Source organism: Euprymna scolopes, chromosome 1, assembly GCF_053919585.1.
Source record: "Euprymna scolopes isolate OS-2025 chromosome 1, ASM5391958v1, whole genome shotgun sequence".
NCBI classification, from domain to species: domain Eukaryota; kingdom Metazoa; phylum Mollusca; class Cephalopoda; order Sepiida; family Sepiolidae; genus Euprymna; species Euprymna scolopes.
Window position 1 is genome coordinate 160,535,172 of NC_136482.1, and position 19,465 is coordinate 160,554,636.

General features: G+C 34.6%; 1 protein-coding gene across 10 annotated transcripts in view; it reads right to left on the reverse strand.

Moving 5' to 3' along the window:
* LOC145276914 (uncharacterized) overlaps positions 1-19,465 on the reverse strand; it is a 229,912-nt gene that overhangs the window by 198,261 nt on the left and 12,186 nt on the right. For 7 of the 10 annotated variants that reach the window (XR_013868060.1, XM_080128431.1, XM_080128404.1 and 4 more), the window contains exon 2: positions 15,669-15,710. Coding sequence is in view for 6 of the 10 variants with exons in the window: in XM_080128431.1 (XP_079984557.1) it covers positions 15,669-15,710 (42 nt within the window). In the remaining 4 variants the exon portion in view is untranslated. Of the gene's footprint in view, positions 1-15,569; positions 15,711-19,465 lie in introns of all 10 variants that reach the window. The other 3 variants (XM_080128454.1, XM_080128447.1, XM_080128423.1) reach the window with 1 other exon arrangement.

The window sequence follows — 19,465 nt, forward strand, 5'->3', positions numbered from 1 at the left end:
CGCTCAAGAAAGTGTGTCTGCGGCTGTATTATCTTTACCTGGATGGTATATTATATCAAATGTAAGGGCCAATAGTTCGATTCTCCAATGCTCTACCTTCTCATTCTTTATTCTGTTTGAGTGTTTCAGATCATACATGAAAGCTACGGAGCGTTGGTTTGTAATAAGTTTGAAGGCAAAACCAATAAGGTTGTGACGCTATTTACGTACTGCTTTGATGAGGACACGTGCTTATTTTTCAACCGAAGAGTAATGTTGCTTGCTGACTGAAAGAGGTCAGGAAAAGAAAGCAACTGGGCGGCCGTTCTGATTGAGAATGGCAGCTCGGGCAACGTCCGAAGCATTGGTTTCTACAGTAAGAGGCATGTTGGGATCAATTGTCGCAAGTAAAGTGTGCTAGAGTTCTTCTTTGAGGCAAGTGAAATCGTCTAAGCAGGATTCAGGTAGAGGGAAGGCTTGGTTCTGTGCGAGCTGCTGAATTTTATCTGAGAAACGAGGAATTCATTGAAAATAATATGAAAACATTCCAACAATCAACTATTGTGATTTAGCATCTTGTGGTGGAGGTAGATATCTCAAAGCACAGAAGCATTCAGGATCTAGTTGTACAATTCCAAATGGTACTTGTTCGCATGGAAACTTATGCCATACTTCCTGACATTTTATCATATTCTATCATATTGCAGTCACATATATTAATGTTATCAACATACGTGAAAGTGTCAGCAACCTTCTTGTGTTTTTTTAGATTGTCTATCAATCATTGGAAACATGATACAGTTTGTTACGCTAAGTGAAACACAGCAAAATTGATATAAATTTCCACAGGCTTTGAAAGCTGTGAATTTATTCTCTTCTTGTATTGGTATTTGATAATACGCATTCTGCAAGTCGAGGGTAGTGAAAACGGAATAGCGAGCGATTTTTTGGAATAGTTCACCAATTTTTAGTAAAGGAGAGCAAGAGGGTTCGATAACATTGTCTTTTAGAAGGTCATAAATTTTGGATTGTATAAGCTGCTGATGGATTGATTAGTTTCTTCTGGATTTTGCGCCACATGGTGTGAGGCTGATATAAGATTCAGCTTGTTATGGGCTGTTTCTAGAGATCGAGCTAAGTCGGACGCATCTTTCAAATTGAGTGCCCTTTCTAAAAGTGGTTTTCGAATTGTATGAGAGCAAATGCCTGTTATGAGCATCACGAACAGCTTATGATGTTCTTCAGCCATTACTGCCTCAAAGCAACAATCTGCAGTAAGCAAATTTAGCTTCTACAAAAAAAAAAAATTATTATTAATCGTTTAGAGGTTGCCAAAAGATGTCTAGAATTTGAATTTGCGGTCTCTAGCAAACTATTCAGCAAATTTTGGGACTAAACATTTGAAATTTTACGTAGAGGCTATTCAGACATGCAGCAAGCATTTTAATCAGTATTGGGGCGAAAACTTGGCTGCCAAGAGGTGAAAGAGTTGACCTTTGCAGACTCTACCAAACTCCTCCGCCAATTTTGGGTCTAAACACTTGAAATTTTAGATGTAGGTTACCTAGACACGAGTCAAACTTTTTAATATATATATATATATATATATATATATATATATATATATATATGCACATAAAGTTATGAACAGTACATAGAGCCCGAGGAAAGCTGGGCTGAAGTGCTAGTTAGATATATTATTGAATTTGTTAATCTCACAAATAGCAAAATTAACTCAGGAAGAAATAGAAGTTATCTTATTTGTCATGGTGAAGATACAAACAATGGTTTTTAATTATCTACAAGCTCAGATGCTAACACTACAGATTCAGAAATGTCAGATGATGAAACAAGTGATGAATACGATAATAATGCAACTAATGAGAAGCCTACTGAATCACAAAAACGACCACGGAAAACTCCTGAAGATGAAGGAAGCCCCAAGCACCAATGGACTATGCCTATAGACCCTCGATATTTTCAATTTACCGGTACACCTGGTGTAAAAATGAGACTCAATGATGGTAGTATTCCAGAATTACATTTTTACAGATGAACTTTGGGATTTATTAGTAAAAGAAACCAACAGATATGCAGACCAAGAAATTGAAAAACAATGTCCTCTAATGCGACCAAAATCAAGTGCTTCATTGACTTAATCTTACACACGGGGATAGTTCAAAAACAGTCTGTGGGGCATTATTGGTTCAGATATATTATACAAGTCTGATCTTTGGTCTCCAACAATGTCAAGGAATCGTTTTCAGTTACTGCTTCGATTCTTACATTTTTCAAATAATGAATTGGACGATGGTGATAGTCTATACAAAATTAAATCTTTGTTAGACTATTGCAATAATATAATGGACCAAATTTACTCTCCTATACGAGACATATAAGTCTATGGTTCTTTGGTGTGGGCGCTTGTTATTCAAGCAATATATTAAAAATAAGGCTCACAAATATCATAAAATTGTATGAACTCTGCGAAACAAAGGCTTGGTTCTAAAAATTATGGTTTATGCACGAAAAACAAGTGAACCAAAATCAAATCTTGACCATGCAGCTCAAGTCATTCTTCGCGTAATGGACAAATTTTTGGACAAACGAAACATCTTATTTACTGACAACTGTTACAATTCAGTGTCCTTAACTAAAGCAATGTTTAGCCTGGCTAGTACCAGATGGGTGATCATTTGGAAGGCAAGGCGCTGTATGTATCATGAGGTAAAATACCAGGTTGAGAAACTGGCATGGTCCGTCCTTCTCTCGAGGGTGGATAGGACTCTCTTAAGCTGCGGTTGGCACCCCATCTAGTGATGATGTGAAGATAAAAAATACCCTTCATAGCCCTGGCAAAGCATCAAGTATTCAGCTACCGACAAGATTTGAATTACACTACAAACTCCTGTAGTGAGCCACCCTGGATGATGGATGGATGAACTAAAGAGCTAACTGGTCGTCCTACATACTTATGTTGAACTTGGAGATTTGACAGAAAGGAGAATCCCAAAGATTTAGTTAAGAACAAACTTGGAAAAGGAGAGCTAAATTGGACAAGATCGGATAAACGAGACGTTTTGACTATCAGCAATATGCACAAAATTAAAATGGTGGATATTGCAAACAGAAATGGTAAACTGGCAAAAAGGCCCAATACTGTTCAACACCACAACAATGGCACGGCCGGAATTGATAGAGCAGACCAGATGATTACATATTATTCCCCTCTGAGAAAGTTAGGACTTCACATCTTGGATATTTTGCTGCATAATGCACATCTCTAATATTGCAAATAAAATGGATGCCATTCGTAGAATTCAAAGATAAGGCAGTTCATCTTATTCGTGACAGAATTCCAAAAGTAAGAGTTAGACTACCACAGAAGCAGTCATTTCCATTATTTGGAAACTATTCCAAGAACAGAAAAATAACTAAGACCAACAAAATCATGTAGAGGCTGTATAAAGAAAACACAAAGACAAGACTCAATACGTATGTGCTGCTTGCCCTGACAAACCAGCACTGTGCGTTGATAAATGCTTCAAAATTTACCATTCAGATGAATGTGCGAGAATTTTTTTTTTTTTATGTAAGTTTTACTAAATTAGTGCAAATGATTTTTTTTTTATTGGAATTTGCCATTTTTTGCACGAATTACAAAAGACACTTTTTTTCTTTTTTAAGGAATTGTCACAAGCCACTTTTACTAAAGGAATTGTCAGTTTTTATCAGTTTGTATATTTTTTATAATAAAAATAACTAAAATCAGCTTTTATTTATAGTGAATCATTCAACTTAGAACTTATATATGTATTAGCTAGAAAAAAAAAAATATAATACATATCAGGGGCCAAATACGAGATAACTCGTAAACATACTATTCAGTACGTGTTATTTTGAGATATTAGTTCTAGTTAAAGACAAGTGTACGCGCTGAGCACACATTGACTAATAGAAAAAGAATTTTGTTACGTGTTTATGCAAATGGCATAGTACGAGAATAGTTGTAGTTGGCAACGAATGTGTGAAAGAGGGAGAAATATCCAAATGTGCAAAGCACAAAAATAGTTACAACTTCCTTAATTCTAATCGGATTTAAAAAATTTAAAAAGATTATTTCCTAGCTAATCAAGCTCTTTCTTTGTATACTATTATCCAGATATTTTGAGTCATTTAAATGTTTTTCCCTATTACCAGATTAAAGCATGTGAAAGGATATTCGTTTCCAACTAAATGGTGGTATTTTGAGGAATTAAAGTGCTTTGATTTCTGGAATAGGACGAATTTAGTAAAACTATCTTGAAATTTTGAAATATCCAAAGCGTTTTTATGGTTTGTAAGCATTACTATATTATAAGCAACACAAGAAAACAGCATTGAGAACATGTCTAGAAAATAGACATCAAGTACAGGATTTTGGATTTAAAATAAAAAAGGGAAATGCGATTTGTTAATGGAAGAAATAAAATACTTGACAAAAACAGACAAAATGGTAAAAGACAAAACGGTAGAGGACAAAACGGTAGAGGACAAAACGGTAGAGGACAAAACGGTAGAAGACAAAACGGTAGAAGACAAAACGGTAGAAGACAAAACGGTAGAGAACAAAACGGTAGAAGACAAAACGGTAGAAGACAAAACGGTAGAGAACAAAACGGTAGAAGACTGGACGAGGAAAACACCAGTTGTAAAGAATATGCCAGTTCCAAAAAATATTACTAAAGTACAAAGTTGTCTGGGATTTACAAACTATTACCAGACATATAGTCCCAATATGCATGACCTACGGGCCCTACTAAAAAAGAACAGAGTGTGGAAATGGACACATGAATGCCAGGCGGCATTCGATAAAATAGGCGGTAAAAAAAAAAAAAATAATTAAATAAAAACGTCAGATCTATTCCTCACACATTATGACGCAAAACTAGATCTAATAGTCGCTAGCGATGTGAGCTTGCTCGTATGGAATAGGGGCCTGTATATTACATAAAACGCCGGATGGAAGTAGAAAAGCAATTGCATATGCATTAAGGTTCCTGCTCCCCCCAGAAAAGCACTATTCACAGATAAAGAAGGAAGCGCTTCATAGTTCCAATATTTACACTGATGATTCTTTATACTCTAGACCGACCATAAACCTCTATTGATCATCGTTGGGTCAAATAAAGAGTTACCCGTTTACACAGCAAGAAGACTGCCAGGGTGAGGCACTATTTTATTAAATTACAATTTCAAGTTAGAGTACCTCTGCTGCAAGCAGATTGCATATGTGGATGGACTTCAAAGGTTCGTTCAGAGACAAACTGAGCCGCTCGAGAACTGTAATTGCTGCCTCGCATAGTGAAATTAAAACAATGATGTGCAATGTTATCAGTAATCTTTCAGTAATATGACATGAAATTAAATGTGAAGCACGAAAAGATTCTAATTATTACAATTGCTACAAAACAAAAAATCCCAAATATAGACCAGAAAGTTCAGAAGAGTTTTTTTTACATGCAATGACGTCCTACTGTACAACGAGAGTCGTCATCACAAAGGTGTTACAAAAAAGAAGAACGCAAGTTTTCACAGGAGTCACCCTGAAATAAAAAGGATGAAGAACCTCATGCGTAGTTATATATATTGGCCAGAGATGGATAAAGACTTCAAAAACAAATGAATGGCTCTCGTCTTGGGGAGGCTCCATGTTTTGACAAGCTCCTGGGTTTGACCTTTACTCCTGATCTGAAATGGAACACGTACATCAAATCTGTTGCCAAGGTCACTGGAAAAATCATAGGATCTATCTACCACTCTAGTAGATATCTCACTCCTCTTTTCCTATATATAAAAGCCAGGTACTGCCAATGATGAAGTACTGTTGCCACATCTGGGCAGGAGCTACTAGAAGCAGCTTATCCTGCCTTGACCGAGTTCAAAAATAGACTTTGTAGTTTAGTGGGGGATGCCCTTTTCTATTCCCTGCAACCCTTTTCTCACAGAAGGGATGCTGCGAGCCTGTCTCTGCTTTATCGTTATTTTTATGGCAAGTATTTTTATGGCAAGTGCTCGTCTGAGCTTCAATCTATGGTCTCCCCTCACCAAACTTTCACAAAAAAAACACTCATCTAACCAAAACCACAATCAATAATTTCCCACACTCTTTATCTGTGCCTAAACCTAAATGTAGATTCCACGAACAAAGCTTTCTTAGAATGCACACCTGTGGAACTCTTCCATTTGCTTGCAGCTGACTACAATTTGACTGTCTTCAAGTCCAACATAAACAAATTCTTGATGAATCGTCTAAGTAATCCAATTTATAAAATTTCCACTACTTATGATTACTACGTTATAATCTCATTAATGTATACCCATTAACCCTTATCCTTGAGTGGTCTCTGGGCCGTGATAAGTGGTGACTCCTTTGTGAAAAAAAAAAAAAAATATATATGGTTGAATGATGCAGGGTTGTGCTTTGACATTAAAGGCACCCCCAATCACATTTAAATCATGGTCAAAAAAAGACCAATCCTGGTCTAGAATTCATATAGATTTTGCAGAGCTACTGGAGGATTGGTATTGCTTGTGGTAGATAGCTACACAAACTGGTCAGATTTTCTCCATGAACTCTTTGCCCAGTTTGGGATTGTCGACTGCTTAGTAAGTGACAACAGAATGCAATTTATGTCCATGAACTTCAAGGAGTTCTGTAACGCATTTCAAATTAATCAGGTCACAACTCCCTAATACCACCCATGATCTAATGGGATGCCTGAACGTTTCGTCAACACTTTAAAACAAGCCCTCAATAAAGCATGCGTCACACCTACAGAAATGCCATTACAGTTTCTACAGTTTTATAGGATTGCACCTAATCCTAACACACCATCAGCATGATCCCCAAGAGAGACTATGTTCCAGCAGAAGACAAGATCTGTCTTCAAACATCTGTTACCAAAGCAAACAAAATCATGCCTAAGAAACACTACATCTCAGGAGAAGTTTTCTACAAGACTTACAAAAATAACACGTCTTTCTGGGAAAAATAGACAAGACTTGGAAATATGGCATACATTAATGAAGGGCCTAAATTCACACATAAAAGACGTCTCGATCAGATCAGAAAATGTCCGTTGAATGATCCAAACTATGCACCTAACAAAGAAAATATCATTGAGATGATATACAACACTCTCAATATCAAACCACCCTAAGCAGCTACTGAACACAACGCTGAATTGAAAAGGAAAAGAAAATTCCCGGGTCCTTTATCCATTGTTCTAGAGAAAAAAAAAAAAAAAAAAGGCTTGGGAGGGGAGTGTCATGGAGACTTACACATAACTCTAACCATTATATGGTACTAGTGCAGAGAGTGATCCAGACGTAAATAATAACATTATTATTATTTAAAAAGCCATTCTTAACATGGGGAGGGTGTTTTGTATCTATTCTATACTTCACTCTTACAATTGAATTAAAAAACATATCATAAAACTTTAATTAAACTTGGAAATACGATTTAAAAAATAGCGCGGATCACTCTCTCCACTAGCACCCATTATATAAACCACAAAGTTAATATTCTCACGGGAGGGGGGGGGGGAATATCACGACCTAAAGCAAAACTACAAACTGTCTAACAGTCAGAAATAACAACCTTTCTTTGTATCTTTTACCTAAAACACTATTGTTCATAATTTCTTAATGACCCTTTCTTAATTGTATTACATGAACTAATGAATTTTTAGTAATAGTCCAATACCATACTTCCTAACTTCCGGTGTGTCTGCTACCGGAAACGCTGACAAGGCAAATCAGTTCCTTCACTTTTATTGTTCTCCAGTACTTTTATTGTGAAGCGATTTATTGAAGTAAAATACAAGAAAAGGATATTATTAAAAAATATACAATAAAAATTAAAATTATAAAAAAGAAAAAAAATAACAATTAGTCTTTATTTGCACTTCTAATAACAAAACTAAAAAAAAAATAAGCTTTTATTTCATTTGAAATTTTATAAGAAATATGTCTATGAAATTATAAAAATAAATCTATATAATAAATATAGAAAGTATAAAAATAAAATTATTGTAATCAAAATAACAAAATTTCAAACATCATAAAAAAAAAAAAAAATTGAATCCAATAGATTATATTCCCCAAATAGTTAGTTTTGATTCTTTGCCTTAATAAAAAAATTTTTTTTTAAATTTCAATAATTCTTAATTAAAATAAGACTAAAAATACTTTCCAATGTTTATTAAATAAAAAAGGAATGATTGGAAAAATGTAAAAAAAAAAAAGTATATACACAGGGGAGATATAGACATGAGAGAAAAAAAGCAAAGAAACTGATTTGCACTTCTGGTAGCAGAGACATTGGCAGTTAGGAAGTATATTAGCTGAATATTGAGGAATTTTTTTTTTTTTTTTTTTTACAAAAATAGATGTGAAAGCGGCAGACTAACAAATACCAATATACAATAACTTCAAAGAAGTAGGATAAATATACCAAACTAGCAGTACCCGCTAACCGGCATTGCTCAGTGAAGCGTGCACCCTCTCAAAAAAAATTAAAGTAAGGTTGTTATTGTTGTTGTCCAACTCCCAACTCCTCATGGTAAGAACGGCTAAATATAGGATGAATAAATATTTTCAAAATAAATTTTTTGACAAAAATCTGCAAAACATGGGCACCAGAATTTTTAACTAAAGGGAGATCGGGGAGGGTAGGTAACAATCGCAGAAATGCACATAGAGGAAAATAGCACAAGACATTGTATTGTACAAAATGTATATTCCTGATTTCAAAAGATCAAAAACATGATTTCAGTGCCATTAACTAGAATCGAAACCAAAATATTTAGCACTCTAGCTGCGTTTCCAACCATTTGAACTATTTACAGATAAAAAGAAAATATTTAAAACTAGCAGTATCGCTAATCGGCGTTGCTCGGTGGAAGCGTGCCCCCTTTCAAAAAAAAAAAAATTAAAGTGGGTGTAGTTGGTGTTGTTGTTGTTGCCCAACCCTCAACCTCCTCATGTTACAAACGACTTTTGGAATAGACACCCCCAACTCCTCATGGTAAAAACGACTATCGGAATGTCAAGAACGGGTGGAGATAGGTGGTGTAATAAGGATATTGAGCAACCCTCAGCCAGTGGTGCCAACTGAGATTTTAAAAAACCCACTAGATCAGGGAAAAGAAATCTCCAGATAATCGCTAGATTTTTATTTTTTGTCATCTGAAATTTTCAAAAACCACTAATACAAAACAAAAAAAAAAAAATCTCCAATTTTTTGGTTTTGTATTAGTGGTTTTTGAAAAAAGAAAAACACCATATTTTAACATCCAACCCTACATAAAAAAAAAACAAACTATGAATATAGTATATTTAATATAAAAAATGTTCCGTGTCTTCTCACTATATATTTCTGGAATTATATTGAAGCGGTTAGCTCGCCAAAAGGCTTTCACATTTTATCAGTTAGTTTTACCTGATTTTCGGAGAGGGTATATTTTGTTTTGCAAGAAATAAATCATAATATGAATATAGTATATTCAATATAAAAAATGGGTGCTAGTGCACTTACTAATCCGTGCTATTTTTTTAAATCGCATTTCCAAGTTTAATTAAAGTTTTGTTTTTTTATTCAATTGTAAATTTAAACTGTAAAATAGGTACAAAACACCCTCCCCTCCCCATGTTAAGAATGGCTTTTTAAATAATAACATTATTTCAGCACGGGTCAATAAGTGCACTAGTACCAAAAAATGATCCGTGTCTTCTCACTATATATTTCTGGAATTATATTGAAGCGGTTAGCTCGCCAGAAGGCTTTCACATTTTATCAGCTAGTTTTATCTGATTTTCGGAGAGGGTATATTTTGTTTTGCAAGAAATAAATCATATAATAAAATAGTGGTTATAATAAAAATTAAATTGAAATATATTAAAAATTAAACCTCACAATAATGGCGTACCTAAATATTGAATATTACCAAATAAATTCTCCATAAATATAGGATGCATTAATATTTGCAAAATAAAATTTTTTATCACAAAAATCTGCAAAACATGGGCACCAATTTTTTAAACCATTCATAAGGGGAGATCGGGGGGGGGGAGTAAAAAATGGCAGATGTGTATATAAGGGAAAATAGCAAAAGATGAAAGTCTTTGAGAATATACACAAAGGGAAAACATTAAGTTTGTCAATTTAAAAAATAAATTCTAACTATATTTAAAAGCAAAAGAGGATCCTTAGTAACCCCTCTAAACAAAAAAAAAAGGGAAATTTTGCTTTATTAGGCGATTACGTGTGAATATTTCGAATAAAATATTTGAGAATATAGTGGGAGATCATTTTTCATATAAATTTAAAATGATCCCTCGTTTCTAGGACATTCTAAACTTTTGGGACAGGTTACTAATCTTTAATATATTTCTTACTAAGTCTGACTAGTAAAACCACACGAAATCCCCTTTGACTACTATTAACTCTAAATTTTGGAGTGCAACTCGAACTTAGGGTTAGTGGTAGAATAAATCATCTACTTCGAAGTTGAGGAATTAAGCCTCCTAAATTCAATTAAGCGTCCAGTTGTTTAAATACCACTTTTGGAGGTGCTTAGAGCGAATTTTAAACTACAGTGGCTGTAACCCTCCCCTCCCAATAAAATGTACTTGGACTAGGCTATTTTGTGGAGAGTAGCCATTGAAGATGTGTTAATGTCTACCGGTTAGTTATACGAAAAAGAAAAAAGTGTTTTAAAAAAAAAAAAAAAAGTTACCAGCAGTTCCTAGGCTCGAACACCAATTAGAAAATGGGGCGAATTAAAAAGCAAGCGCGCTATCGAATCAGCCACAGTAACTTGTCACTGTAATTGCTTTAGAATTTACCATTATAACGCAGGATTGAATGAGTGACCTGAATAAAATTGTAACACGGCTGATCTCTCTATCTCTCTCTATCACCCTTCCTGTGTCTCCTTCTTTCTGTCGCTCGCTGGTCGGTGTAATCTTCAAGTTCGTAAGAAAAGAAAATAGAGTCTAAGTAAATAAAGACGACGAAGACAGGAGTGAGTGGAATTCTGTAAATGTCTGTCTCTCACTTTTGCTCACTGGTCGGTGTAATTAGCTAGTTCGGAAGAAAAGAAAATACGGTCTAAGTAAGTAAATATAGCATAAATAAATAGAAATATGTAGAAATAACGAAGACGGGAGTGAGTAAGACTAAATGTAGAGCATAAGGTTCGTAAAGTAATGTAATGAACGGATATGCAAAAACATGGTGGCATGATTATAAGTTTTGAACTGTTCGTTTAAAGGGTGGAGAAGCAAATAGCAGAATTATAGAATGTATACTGATCAGCCAATCAGCGGGAGCGGATTTTGACAAGGGAGAAATTATTATCTATAAGTAGTAGTATGAGGAAGATATGGTAATTGTATGTGTCGAGTAAAAAGTTAAGAGCGGTGAAAACCCAGCAGAGTAGGAATAAGTATGAATGGTGTCGGTGTTAAATGGGAATGGTTGAAGTACAGGAAAGGTAGAGAGAGAAATAGGAACTACTTTCTCTATAGATGGTGAGATTGTGATCGTGGTGTACCTCTGAAACAACGTAAGATCTTAGTATAATGCCTAAATCTGTATATAATGTCATGATAAAGTTACATCAGGCAGTGGCTAATGGTGTAGATGTAATAAATTTGTATGTGGCCTCTGCTGTTGTAAACCTATGGTATTTTGGTCCAAAGGAGAAAAACTGCGCCTCTTTTATTATATATAGAAGATGAGTTATTAAAATGGAAAAGATGCCTTATGAAATAAAAGCAGCAGAAGCCACATTTCAAAAGACCATTGAACAAAATATGGTCTATTTGCAATGATGATAAATGCACAGAATATACTAACAGAAATAAATGAAAAACAAAAAAAAATCAACATTTTGAATAAATTAATCTGGAATGACAATAAATGGGGAAAACAATGTTTAAACAATAATATTGAAATATCATTTTTTAGGTTATCCCATTTCAAAAAAGGTACATCAGACAGGTCATCATAGAAAAAAAAAATACCATAAAAAATATCTACACCTACATTAAAAAAAAAAAAATTGAACTTTAATCTTTCTTGTGAACGATTAATTTCTACAGGTGATATTTACCAAAATGTACAAACTCGACTCAACTGTTTGCAAATGTATAATATAAATCTCACCTGTCTGTTTGTATGTATGTATGTTTGTATATCTACCTAAAACTTTTGACAGATGCGACGGATTTTTATGAGATAGGCATCATTTTGAAGCTTGATCCTTTGGACGACAAATATCGAAAAATTGGCTAAAAACATTAATTTCTTCATCCTCAACTGGGCACTTTTCTACAAGGAGGGAGGGGCGGGGGTCGCTATTTTTGCCGATATTTTCGAAAGTCATCCTCTCTTTTTGATTGACTAGCCTTAATTTAAACTGTCGCCACTTCCGGTTAACGATGGACTTTTTTTTTCACATTCTTTTCCTCCTACGCGGTATGGGTTCGAGCCTGCCTGCCACCACTTTTTTTTTTTTTTTTTGCTCAACACACACCTCCAAAGACCCGGGCAATGGCGGGCACCCAGGCTAGTTTATAATAAAAGAATGAATTCATCTGGTCAGAAAAACAAAAAGCTTTTGATAGATTAAACTTAATGATGACAAAGAAACCAATAGTGAAAATTTTAACAGGACCATTGCCAGCGAGCACCCTCAAACTGCAAATATGGACAGTTCAATGCTTGAGGGCACAGCTCACAAAGTTTCCGGCCACGGTTATGGTCTTTGGTGTGATTTTAAGGGAGGGACTTATTTCTTTTTTCGCATGGTGCAGAACTCAAATTTACATGTTAAGGCCTAAAACTGCACCGTTTGTTCATTTTCACCAGGATTTGACGTCCCCTGGAGACTTTTGGGGCTAAATAGATGGGGAGAGGGTTGCAAATGCTGAACTTAGTCATTTATTTTTTATGCCTCCTTCACTGTGCACTCATGGGGAACCATGCATGCTTCATTTGTTTTTATTTCCATGACTTTAATTTATAAAATTTTCTTAGCAGTTAGAAAAAAAAAAAAAAATCATTATATATTTCCATTGATTTAACATGCATTAGATATTAACAGGGCAATACTGAAAGGTATGCTAGTCGGTCATTATTATGGTCGTTGCAATATTTGTAAAAACAGAATGTTATGCTAACAAAATAAATATTTACAGAGAAAATTATTTATGTTAAGATGTGTTAATAGAAAGAATGTAAGAAAAAAAAAAAATTTTAAAATATGTTAGCCTTTAGAGTCTGACAGTCTTGCATAGAGGTCATTTAAAGTGACATGGTCTTCAGATAGAGCTTAGAAAAGACACATGATTTTGAGGAGTCAGAGATCGGGAGCGAGAGAAAGCAGGTGCAGTCGGAATCGAGAGAGGGAGAAAGACGGTCCACAGACGGTGATGGCCCCCAGTAGAGGGTATCAAAATGCGTTAGTCTAGGACCAGCGGCAGCTTTCCAATGGGGAAACATCGGTAAATAAAGTTGCTGAAAAGACAACCCGAGATTTGTTAATTCATTGGGATGAATCATCTTTGCAGCTTTTCCTGAGGATCCGTCAAACAAGATCAGGGATGGATCAAGTATGTTTCTCTGATTGATCCGATGTTACAACCCCCGAGAACTATTATTTATCCCTTTCTGTTGCAAATATACATGTTCATTGTCAAACTGTATCTGTTATTGTAAGCTTTATACCACTAGACAATGCACTAGTTTAGACACGTACATAATATATACGTTAATATAAACCTATGTATCGCTTTATTGCAGGTACATATTTTTTTTAATCAGGGATATGAAATTTGATACACTTGAAGAGAATAACAAGGTGCCTTATTTCCCTGATTTTTGTCAAATTTGATCAAATATTTTAAAAGTTATGCTAATTTTTCTATTTTCTGGTAATTTTAAGTATGTATCACATTATTGCAGGTCTCCCAAATGACAGCTAGTGAAAAGGAACATGTTGGTGCAGGCCTTGCAGAAGATTTATCTCCAGTAGATCTAGCCAAGGAGCTTGGAAGAGAGCGAAGAATATTGTCTTCATTTGTTGAAAATCCAAACATCAAACAAAGGAAGGACAAAAACACAAGAAAGTCAGTTTCTGCTCATGATGTTAGAAAAATTTACCGTCAACTTATCAAGCAGCCAAGTAGCAACAGTGCTGCTATATTTGATAAGGCTAAAATACCTTCCTTGTCCAGAAAGACCAACTACAATGTCTTAAATGAAATTGCAAGAAGCATTAAGCCCATAGCAAGAATTGTTGTAAACCAAATTCATAAAGAAAAACATTTGGCTTGGGCTCAGAAATACATGAAAACCAGCTTTAAAAATGTTCTTTTCACCGATAAGGTAGAGGAAGCTTTGATGGACATGATGGGTGGGCCAAAGTTTGGAGTCCTCTTGGATTTCCTACCCTTCATCAATTCCATTGTCAACAGGAAGGTGGAGATGTCATGTTTTTGGTTGGAATAACCTGCAATAAATTAATTGGACCATTTCAAGTGCCAGAAGGTGTCCAACTGATAAGTTAGTCTTGGATTTTATTTTTAAATGAGCATTTGTCACCATGGCGTGATGGCATTCCATTGGCATGTCACCGCAAACTGATTTTTATGCACGACAATGCACCATCCTACTCAGCCAAGGCTACAACATCCTACCTTAAGTCATTAGGCATTATAGTGGAAAAAATTTGATGACATGGCCACTTTATTCTCCAAATATAAACCCAATTGAGTAGCTCTGGTCAATAATAAAGATGAAAATTTATGAAGGAGGTTTTCAATTTTCATCGAAGGATGAAATTTGAAGGAAGATTTTGGAAGTTTCCTATAGCATCACATAGTCTCAAATATGCCGATTGACATCATCAGTTGACAAGAAGCTATTCAAAGTGATTTTGAAGAATGGGAGTTATGTTGATAAATAAATATTTCCTTAAACAAAATAATGTGAAATTCGTTATTGTTTTTGGTTAATAATGTTACTGGATATGTTTTTTTATTTCATATAAATAGAAATATGAAGTAAGAATATTGTTTTATTACTGAAAAATATACATTTTAGACACTTGGAATAAAGTGATACACACTTAAAATTACCAGAAAATAGAAAAATTAGCCTAACTTTCAAAATATTTGTTCAAATTCCACAAAAATCAAATAAAACAAGGCACTTTGTTATGCTCGACCAGTGTACCAAATTTCATATATCTGTGTTTGATAGCAATTTCAAAATTAAAAAAATATCAACCTGCAATAAAGCGATAAACAAGGTTTATATTCCTCTCCATGTTATACAGAACAAATATAACACATGGAATAATAGTGAACACTGAATTAAATAAAAAAGAATAGCAAAATAAATAATACATGAATATTAAAAAATTATCTACATGAAATTCAAAACTCTAATGCTCAAACAAATTTTCAAAATATTTTTTGCCAGTAAGAAACTAAACTAACAATTTAAAAAAAAAAAAAAAAAAGAAAATCCTCACCAATACAGCAAAAATGAAAATTGCTTAAAGCACAATATAGTTCTTTATGAGAAAGCACTAATACTTATGCATCTGTTATAGTAAATGAATTCCAAGTACCTCGGTGACATACTCCACTGGTCACTTTGATTAGGTCTCCATCTGAAAATAAAGGAAAAACTTCAGAAAATTTGTAAAAAAAAAAAAAAAAAAAAAAGCAGCAAGAATCAGAAAAACAATTTTGCAACATAAGAATGAGGGGACGAGGGGTCTATTAAAGAGAAATTACAAAATATTACTAGTAATAGTTATAAGAATATTCAGATTGTCAGCTGCTAGTCTCCCTGAAGGATTAAAAACAAGACCTTCCAAAGGGCGAATGAACTCTTTTCTGGGTCAACGGCCAACTAGCACCATGTATATTTGTGTGTGTGTGTGTATGTGTATTGGGGTAGAGAGGGCTCCCGTAAGCCGTGGTGAAGGCAACCTTTCTAGGAGAAGCAAATCTCTAATTTAAAAAACCATAAAGCAGAAGACCAGTACCCGCATTAAGCTGGTCTGCAGTTTAATTTGTTGCTGGCTATCTTGCTCTTGCTGGATCTCAACATTTTGAACCGAGAGAGAGACTTAGCTGTCGTACAAAGCTAAGACTCTGTAACATCATATTTGTATAGATACTCCCTCAGACATTTGGAATCACGGATTTTAAATGTCTGAGGGAGTGGCACTCGTTTGACAAGACGTTGCAATCATCATCATCATTTCTGTCTAAAACTTTTGACAGAGGCGACAGATTTTCACAAGATCAGTATCGTTTTGAAGCTCGACCCTTCGAACAATAAATATAAAAAAATTGGCTAAAAAGATTAATTCCTTCACTCTCAACTGGGCACTTTTCTATAGGGAGGGGTAGCTCTCACCCCGCTCCGATATTTCCGAAAGTCATCCCCTCTTTTTGATTGATTAGCCTTAATTTTAAACCTTCACCACTTTCAGTTTGGAGATGGGCGCAACAGCAAAGTCGTCACGTCTTATTTTTTCACGTTCATTTAATCCTTTGCGGTACGGGTTCAAGTCTGCCTGCCTATTACTACTTTTTATTTTTTTTTTTTTTGCTCAACATACACCTCCAAACACCCGGGCAATGCCGGCCACCCAGGCTAGTTATAAATATATATAACAGGATAAGTAGTTAAAAAAATTAAATGTTTTGGAAATTTTGTGATTAGGATTTTCAAACGTTGTATATTTATTCGTTTCTTATCGTTGAGCACTTTCCGTTGAATTAAAAGTCGGTCAATTTAGCTCTTATGCGTAGATCATCGTATAACGATTTGATCACTGTATGTCTGACGTAATGAACATTTAAATTAAAATGTTTAAAATTCAACGCTATTTCACACGGTTAATAGTAGCCGAATGGATACGGCCTCCGCTAATCGAGCCAGAGATGTCTCGTGTCGCGGGGTTCAAATCGTTCGACTGGTAGTAATCGTGACACCCTGCACTGAAGAATCCCGAAAGGATGAAACACTAGTGTCTGTAGGTATTTAATTATTATAGTAAAAAAATAAATATGACAGCCCCTTTAAGAAATTCATTTCTTATCGTTGAGCACTTTCCGTTGAATTAAAAGTCGGTCAATTTAGCTCTTATGCGTAGATCATCGTATAACGATTTGATCACTGTATGTCTGACGTAATGAACATTTAAATTAAAATGTTTAAAATTCAACGCTATTTCACACGGTTAATAGTAGCCGAATGGATACGGCCTCCGCTAATCGAGCCAGAGATGTCTCGTGTCGCGGGGTTCGAATCGTTCGACTGGTAGTAATCGTGACACCCTGCACTGAAGAATCCCGAAAGGATGAAACACTAGTGTCTGTAGGTATTTAATTATTATAGTAAAAAAATAAATATGACAGCCCCTTTAAGAAATTCGTTTCTTATCGTTGAGCACTTTCCGTTGAATTAAAAGTCGGTCAATTTAGCTCTTATGCGTAGATCATCGTATAACGATTTGATCACTGTATGTCTGACGTAATGAACATTTAAATTAAAATGTTTAAAATTCAACGCTATTTCACACGGTTAATAGTAGCCGAATGGTACGGCCTCCGCTAATCGAGCCAGAGATGTCTCGTGTCGCGGGGTTCGAATCGTTCGACTGGTAGTAATCGTGACACCCTGCACTGAAGAATCCCGAAAGGATGAAACACTAGTGTCTGTAGGTATTTAATTATTATAGTAAAAAAATAATTATATATATATATATATATATATATATATATATAGCACCATTTGTAACAATGGCGGATATATTAGAGAAACATTAACACTTTTTAGAATTTACTATAACAACTATAAAAACAAAAATCCCCCTTCGCTACACTAGCAGACCACTTAACTCTATCTGAACATACACTAGACAATAATAGATGCCTCCTGATAAACTGATTTCCCCTCAACAAAAGTATGCAAATTAAAAAAAATCCAATGGATCCTATGGTTCATCACAAAAGATTGGTCTCAATACAGACCTCAGTCCTCTGAAAAAATATATTTCCACAAAAAATAAATAATTTACAAGATTACCTAAACTTTCATACATGCATATATGCACGTATAAACTTGTCTATTCCCATATTGACTTCAATATATACATTAAATCTTTTCTTTTGATTTTTAAATTATTATTATTTTCATCATACTTAACCTTTTATTGGCACTATTTTTTCGTTTTGTCTAACTATTATTATTCATTTATCTATATTTATTTATACATCTTTAGCTTTATATCTCTACTTGTCCACTATGTATGTGTATGAATATGGATTAGTGTATTTGTTTATTAATATGAATATATGCATGTCTGTGTATATGTATGTGTATATATATATATATATATATATATATATATATATATATATATAAATAAAAAATTATGTGTACTCTTTACAATACCTCCATCACGTAAACATTGTTATTTTTATCATTATTACTAGTATTATTATTAATCTTACTATTATAACCATCACAGATATTATTTTACTATATTTATTGGTCCACTGACTTCGTCAGATTTGGACCTTAGAATTCACCCTCGTCTGTTTGTTCGCAAAGTTCTTAATAACTACACATTACATTTTTCTGAAATTTTGCATGAAGTTACAGCTATCCAAGGGAGGAAATGTAACATTCTCTGTGTTTTGATAAAAATTTTGGTTGCATCCCCAGCAGGTCATATATTAGATTATCATAATCATAGTGATAACTGAAACCAAAATAATAGTAAACAGCCAAAAACTATATGGGTGTTTTATTTTTTTTGGGGGGGGGGGTAGTAGGCAGACAGGCTCGAACCTGGGACGCGAAGGCGGAAAAGAAGAAAGTAAAAGAAAAGCTCAGATCTTACAGCTACGCTAAGACGCGAGAGGAAGTGAAAAGCGTTCAAATTAAGCGATTAAAAAGTTGACTTGCAGAAATGAATTCACGCAGGAGCAGAAATGAAGGTTGGCTGCAGGCCAGTTTCTGCCATATTTTGCTTCCAACGGTGTTGCAGAAACCCAGCTCCCCCGAAAAAGGGGGAGCTCTCCAAATGAATAGCAATTGTTTGATATGAAAGGTTTTCCCCACATAGATCAAAACTAATTGCTTTCAAGACGTTCCTGGTACGAAACCCAGGCAGCCTACTTCGCTCTGATTAGTTTCACTTTTATACGAAAAAGACAAACAAACACGCGAAAGGACAAAATAGAGGGAATTTTATGAAAGTCGATCAACATCCATTCGCAAATCTTAGATATTATAATCTAGGGAGTATATAAAAAGTTCTCCAAAATAATAACCCTCTTGTAATCTAATGGTTGGGAAAGATACTGTGTCCCGAAAAGTGCTATTTTGGGCCATTTTTGA